Below are 7,923 nucleotides of genomic sequence, written 5' to 3' on the forward strand. Positions count from 1 at the left end.
CATCACCGTCACCTACTGGGGAAAGCAAGTGCAGCCATCCGTGGGAACCGTCTTTCCAGCCGTGTGTTTTACCGAGAACTGTGTCAACGTCTCAGGCTGAGTGAGTACCACAGTGCCGCAAGGCACAGCGCTGCCCCCGCATCCCTGCGCCCACCAAGCCCTGCATCTACCCACCTCAACACTGGGCCCCGGAATCACCAACCCCTACCCACGGAGGGGCAACACAACAACTTGCTGCTTCACACCATCACTCCCGGGATCCCCACACCGAGCAGCGGTGGTGCTAACAGATCACCACAACCGTGGGTGGCGTCACGGACAATAGACTGTATCCCAAAACCCAATCCCCTTTCACTCACGGGCGAGGAACGCCACTCGAGAACCCCCGGGATCCGGCCCACCGCTCGAGCCACCAATGAGCAGCAGCAGCCGGACCCGAGCAGAGGGGTGAGCGCAGTGCTGACACCCTCCTCCCCGCCCGCGACATATACAGTTAAAAAAATATATAGAAACAGGGAAAAAATATTTATTTGACTAAAGACTCCCCCACACACCCTCATTTACCAATTTACTAATAAAATAACCTTCAAAGCTACAACTTTAATCAAATTGGGGAATAAACACTCCCTCGACCACCACTTTACTAATGAAAAATAAATCCTTGAAGTTCCAACGTAATCGAAAAAGTTATGTTATACCATGTCCATTGATTGCTGTGGAGCTGATTTCTGATTACTTTCTCAGAACGAGGCTCCACAAGTTACTGCTGGTCAGTGGTAGACATGGAATTTCTCACGCTGTGGGACATTACTTTTTGGATTACGTTGGAACTTCCAGGATTTATTCTACATCAATTAATTGGTGAACGAGGGAGCGTAGGATAGTGTTAATTCCCAAAACGGATTATGTTAAATCTTTAAAGATATTTTTTTATTAAAAAAATAATGATTGAGGCTGTGTGGGGAAGTGTTTATTCAAATAAACTTTTTTCCACCATGTGTTATTTTTTTACCTCTATACATGCTGAGTCAGTAATGGGGGTATCTGATAGATAGCTACCCATCATTAACCACTGGGCATAATGTCAGCTGTCAAATCACAGGTGACATAAACACTAAAAGTATTATCCCATTGGTTTTCACCCCACCAAAGCAATCAGGAAGAACCAGGCACAGCACCATAATTGATGCTCCATTTCTGGGGCAGCTGTGGGTTGCTTTTTTCAGGCTAGGTGGGGCCAAATAACCATTGGTCTTCTCAACCTAATAATACCAGCCCCAGCTATCTGCTTTATCTTGACTAGTTAGCAATAAAAAGTTTAAAAAAAGTTGTGAGATCCCTATATTTTTCTAAGCTGCCAAGGTAAAGATGACAGGTGAGAGTTGCAAACCCTTTGCCCTTATGATGATCATTTTACAGGTATTTTACAGCACACAAATTCTAGTCTTCATTACATGATATGGGGTTCGCCATCCAGGGTCAAGTCTGAGTCCTGAAACAATACTTTAATTTTAAGTTCACATGAAACTGGTGGACTCGAACTTTCAGGGGTCTGCCCATCATTAGTCCTGAGCAAGGAAATTTATACTGCTGCACTCTGGGGAACTTTTGTTGAAGTAAGTGAAGTCGTATGCACACCATTTTCACGATAGATCATTTTGGAAAATGATAACAATTGGTCTGTGACTTAATAAAAAGACAACCCTTTAATATCTGTATTATACAAATTCAAAAGGATAATTAAAAAATATTAAAATAAGGTATACTCACTGGCTCTAAGCCCTGTTGATTCAGCAATGACTGATCTGGTGGCTCCTCAGATTATGTCCTGTTCTTCAGTCATCTAACTGTTGAAATCTGTGATTTACTGCATTGGTCAGGCAACTGCAAATGGATGTCATCGAGACACCACCAGATTAGGCAACACTGAAGTGACAGCGGCCAGAATCATTAAGTAAATCTTATTTCTTTTATAACCATCCTGCTATTTAAAAAAACATTTGGAAAGTCGAAGAACACCTTTAATGTCTTTATTTCTAAAACTATATATAATGGGATTAACCAAAGGCGTAAACACAGTGTATAACAGGGATGTGATTTTATTCATATCTGATGTTTGTGCACTGGTGGGAAGAATATACACACTGAAAAGAGTAGTGTAAAATATGGAGACCACGGTGAGGTGGGAGCTGCAGGTGGAGAAGGCTTTCTGTCTACTGATATTGGATGAAATCTGTAAAATGGCACGGATAATCTTCACATAACTAACAACAATTATTATACTTGGAATAATGAGCAGTGGAATACTTAGTAAATACATCTGAAGTTTTATGGGAAATGTATCAGAGCAGGTAATGTCCTGTAAGGGAAGAAGATCACAGAACAAATGGTCAATGGTATTTGGCCCACAGAACTTTAACCTGGATATTATTCCGATGTAAATGAGTGATGCAAAGAAACTGATCAACCAAGAACTGATTGACAAGATCATGCAATTTCCACTTGTCATTATTGAGGAGTACCGAAGTGGATTACAGATGGCCACGTATCTGTCACAAGACATCACCGTGAGGAGAAGACATTCAAATGATTCTGTGGCACTAAAGAAATAAATTTGTGTCATGCAGCCAATATATGTAATGGTTGCCCCATTATTTAGTAAAACATGGAGAATGTTGGGGGCAATATCTGAAATCAATAAGATGTCACTGATGGACAGTTGTGAGATGAAGAAGTACATCGGAGTGTGGAGGTTCTTGCTGGAGGACACCAGGGTGATGATCAGGAGATTCCCACATATTGTGACCCAGAATATTACAAGAAGCAAGCAGAATAGTACAACTTTTAGTTGTGAACTGCCATGAAAGCCCAAGAGAACAAACTCTTTAAAATCGGTCAGATTGGTAACCTGCAAAAAATTACAATAAAATAATTTTAAAGCCAATAATAATCAGAAGTAATACAGTGGGTATAGAAAGTATTCAGACCCCTTTACAGTTTTTACTCTTTGTTTCATTGCAGCCATTTTTAAATTCAAAAACGTTCATTTTTTTTCTCATTAATGTACACTCTGCACCCCATCACCCATCTTGACAGAAAAAGACATTTTTTGCAAAATTAGTAAACAAGAGAAACTGAAATATTGCATGGTCATAAGTATTCAGCCCCTTTGCTCAGACACTCATGTTTAGGTCCCATTCTGTCCATTTCCTTGTGATCCTCCTTGAGATGGTTCTACTCCTTCATTGGAGTCCAGCTGTGTTTAATTAACCTGATAGGACTTGATTTGGAAAGGCGCACACCTGTCTATATAAGACTTCATAGCTCACAGTGCATGTCAGACCAAATGAGAATCATGAGGTCAAAGGAACTGCCCAAGGAGCTGAGAGACAGAATCGTGGCAAGACACAGATCTGGCCAAGGTTACAAATGATTTCTGCAGTACTCAAGGTTCCTAAGAGCATATTGGCCTCCATAATCCTTTAAATGGAAGAAGTTTGGGGCCACCAAAATTCTTTCTAGACCTGGCCATCCAGCCAAACTGAGCAATCGTGGGAGAAGAGTCTTGGTGAGAGAGGTAAGGAAGAACCCCACGATCACTGTGGCTGAGCTTCAGAGATGCAGTAGGGAGATGAGAGAAAGCTCCACAAAGTCAACTATCACTGCAGCCCTCCACCAGTTGGGCCTTTATGGCAGAGTGGTCCAACGGCAACCTCTCTTTAGTGCAAGACATTTAAAAGCCAATATAGAGTTTGCAAAAAAACACAAAAAAGAACTCACAGACTATGATAAATAAGATTCTCTGGTCTGATGAGATGAAGATAGAACTTTTTGGTGATAATTCTAAGTGGTATGTGTGGAAAAAAACATGCACTACTCATCACTTGCCCAATACAATCCCAACAGTGAAACATGGTGGTGGCAGCATCTTGCTATGGCGGTATTTTTCAACTGCAGGGACAGGACGACTGATTGCAATTGAAGGAAAGATGAATGCAGCCAAGTACAGAGATAACATGGAAGAAAACCTCTTCCAGATGCTCTGGACCTCAGACTTGGCCAACGGTTCACCTTCCAACAAGATAATGATCATAAGCACACAGCTAATATATCAAAGGAGTAGCTTCAGAACAACTCTGACCATTCTTGACTGTCTCAGCCAGACCCCTGACCTAAATCCAATTGAGCATCTCTGGAGAGACCTTAAAATGGTGTCCACCAACATTCACCATCCAACCTGACGGAGCTGGAGAGGAACTGCAAGGAAGAATGCAAAGGATCCCCAAATCCAGGTGTGAAAAACCTGTTGCATTATTCCCAAGAAGACTCAAGGATGTACTAGCTCTAAAGGGTGTTTCTACTCAATACTGAGCAAAGGGTCTGAATACTTATGACCATGTGATATTTCAGTTTTTCTTGTTTAATAAATTTTCAAAATTTTCTACATATCTGTTATTTCTGTCATGATGGGGGATGAGGTACCTTAATGAGAAAAAAAATAACTTTTTTGAATTTATCAAATGGCTGCAATGAAACAAAGAGTGAAAAATTTAGAGGGGTCTGAATACTTGCCGTACCCACTGTGTAATAGGCTGAAGGAACTTGCTTTTTTTACTTTGCTTTTTTACTTTGCTTTTTTTACTTTGCTTTTTTTACATTTGTTTACTTTTGTTCTTGCTTTTTTTACATTTTATCTGACATATCTTAGCTACAAAAGCTCAGAAATACTGAAGGTCACTTTTACAGAGTTGATTTCTCAATGATATACGCATGTGATGTTCAGGTGCCAATACCATGTAGTATATTGATCATAAGATCAGAGTTACAAATAAATGTTCCCCATTTCTTAATTTTGTGAAACAACAATTTCCATAGGTGTTAAGTAAATTATGGTCAACAGTCGGCTGAATATGATTTTTAATTCTTAAAAAAATAAATTAGTAAATTTGTTTTGAAAATTTATTTTTTTTCCCCATGATCTGAGAGTGATTGAGATGAGAATAATCTTAGTCCACTTCCTCAGCGATCACTCCCAGTACTTACATCAGACACTTCCATATTACTCTTATTTTCCATTTTGAGGTCACAAATGTTATATCACCGATGGAAGAGATGATCTTCATCAGTCCGGTCAGACTCTGTAAGATGATAAAACATAATCTGATGCATCATCATTGACCCATAGAACAGAAACTATAACGTGACTGTGTGTATATATCCTGTGCTATTTCCTCTACGGAGTTCATTTTGTCTTTGTCCCTCATGTCTCCTTAAGTGAAGTCCAATGAGATATGAAGAAATAAGATTATTTTTAATTATTGGATTTTTCTTAGATGCAAAATGCAATAATAGAATTAATTTAAAGTATATTCTTCATTTTGCATTTTATATATCAAACACAACACATGATAATAAGAAACTTGTTAATATGTTTTATTGGAGAAATTTCCTTTTTAATCCTCCAGAACTGGTTATTAGTTTTTAAAATTCTCAATTCATAGGTGAAATCTGTCTTCAGTGAAGACAGATTTTTCCATTAATGAGTTATTAGATGGCAGATGATGGATATCATCCTCTAGCTCTTAAATTTCCTCCATCCTCCCCTCCAGATACAATTTTATTAGTAGCAACTGTTATCTATCTCTAAAATATAAAAACATGTCTTCACGGAAAACAAATTTTACCCCTTAATTGAGAATTTTAAAAATCAATGATAAGTCCAGGCAATTGAAAAAGCAAATTTTTCCCATAAGATATATTAGATTCTTTCTTATTTATATATGTACTATTGATTTATGCAATAAAACAACGGTTCTTCTTTAAGTAACTAATAGAGATGGGCGAGCGCTAAAATGCTCGAGTGCTCTTTACTTGAGTCAAGCAGGTCAGACTTTCTGAAAATGCTCAACTCTAGTAACAAGTATAATGGAAGTCAATGGTTGGGCAGTCCGGCTCTCCACCTACATACTGCCACCATACACAGAACATTTTCTGGGGAGGGCAGGGTTATCTTTTTTTCTGTACACACTAAATCCAAAAATGTAATTTTAACCCCAATGAGAGTGATTCAGAGACTCTAAATGTCGCTCACTGGGGTGTCAGTTCACGTCATTTAGTGAAGAGAGCCTGTGCTTTGTGGTCGTTTTACCGATGAAACATCTGAGCATGGATGATACTCGGTGTCGAGCATGCTCACTCCACATCCCTATAAAAATAGTAACTAAAGATTCCTCTTTTTCAGGAGACTTGCGTCCTCAAAAATACAACAAAAAGAGATAAAAAGGTAAAAAATGTGCAAAAATTGTACCAGTAAAACATTTTATCCTCAAAAAAAAGTCCTCACAAAATTCTATTGATGAAATAGAAAAAAAGTATAGAGTTAGCATGATTTTTCAGTTATTATGCCTCCCTTGTTACGGCCAAATTAAAATTCACTTGTTACCCCACCCACACCCCTATACCGGTATCAGTGATTGAGTCACCCATTAATGCACTTGTTTCCAGCACCACAGTGTATGATCTCCCATAGAATGGATGGGTGATGCTTCGGTGGCACATATCCTCATACTGTTGTCATGTCCAATACGGTTGAACACACAATGTGTTGTATAGGTTTTCTCCTTTCTGCCGCCGCCTTCCATACAGCAATAGATGAGAAGAAATTTAAAATAGAAGCATGGAAGTAGCCCCTTAGGTGCCAAAAGCACTGTCCATGGTATATATACCTGGGAATCAATGGGGGGACTTCTATATGGTAAAAGAGCTCTTGTTTTCCTTAACCTTTATGAATTGGCACCTTGCGTATTTATGTATCAATGTATTGTCTGTCATACCTGTTTTTAATATATATATATAAAGTATGTTTTTAATGTTTTTTATTTAAGTAAAGCTAGTGTAACTTCCCCAACTTGGCCCTTGCACAGGACTAGGTTTCTGTGCAGGACAGAGCAAAAAGACTACATTTTTTATGTATGGCTGCAATATTTACTCATTTATCATCATTCCTACTTTTCTGTAAGGAATTTGTGTTTCCGAAAATATATATTATTTTGACTGGTATGAGTTCCGCTAGTAGATCCATGAACAAGATTGAACACCTGCACAGGATTGAGCAAAAAGGCTACATTTTTGTAAAAAAAAAAAAAGACTTTTTAGGACATTGACTAATATTAATTTGGACCTGTGCACAGGATTGGGCACAAACAGATTAAGGAAAATAGTATAGATTTGTACCTTTTCCTTTGTGAAAATTGTTATCTGATACTAGGACAAGAAATTAGGAAAAATCACAACTTAAGGCCCATTTACACACAACGATATCACTAACCAGATATCATCGGGGTCACGGTGTTGGTGACGCACATCCGGCCTCGTTAGCGATGTCGTTGTGTGTGACACATTTTTGCGATCTGTAACGATCGCAAAAAGTACAGATGTGTCAAATCGTTCGTCGTGTACACGTCATTCATTTTTAAAAAATCATTCCTCGTTTGGAACGCAGGTTGTTCATTGTTCCTGCGGCAGCACACATCGCTATGTGTGACACCGCAGGAACGAGGAACAACATCGTACCTGCCCCTCCGCTTCTTTTGGGCGGCCGCTTAGTGACGCCGCTGTGACACCAAACAAACCTCCCCCTTAATGGAGAGATTGTTTGGTGGCCACTGCGACGTTGGTGAACAGGTAAAGGCCGCTTTACATGCTACGACATTGCTAAAGCGATCTCGTTGGGGTCACGGAATTTGTGACGCACATCCGGCCGCTCTAGCAATGTTGTTGCGTGTGACACCTATGAGCGATTTTGAATCGTCGCAAAAACGTGCAAAATCGCTCATCGTGACATGGGGGTCCATTCTCAATTATCGTTGCTGCTGCAGTAACAATGTAGTTTGTCGTTCCTGCGGCAGCACACCTCGGTACGTA

General features: G+C 39.5%; 1 protein-coding gene across 1 annotated transcript; it reads right to left on the minus strand.

Annotated features, from left to right (window-relative positions):
- Positions 1-1,984: 1,984 nt before the first annotated feature.
- LOC142302883 (olfactory receptor 5G9-like) lies at positions 1,985-5,076 on the minus strand. Its single transcript, XM_075343990.1, has 2 exons — positions 5,044-5,076; positions 1,985-2,908 (listed from the first exon to the last, which is right to left on the minus strand). Exons 1-2 carry the CDS (start codon positions 5,074-5,076, stop codon positions 1,985-1,987), a joined length of 957 nt encoding a protein of 318 aa, XP_075200105.1.
- Positions 5,077-7,923: the final 2,847 nt, after the last annotated feature.

Source organism: Anomaloglossus baeobatrachus, chromosome 4 (assembly GCF_048569485.1).
Source record: "Anomaloglossus baeobatrachus isolate aAnoBae1 chromosome 4, aAnoBae1.hap1, whole genome shotgun sequence".
NCBI lineage: Eukaryota > Metazoa > Chordata > Amphibia > Anura > Aromobatidae > Anomaloglossus > Anomaloglossus baeobatrachus.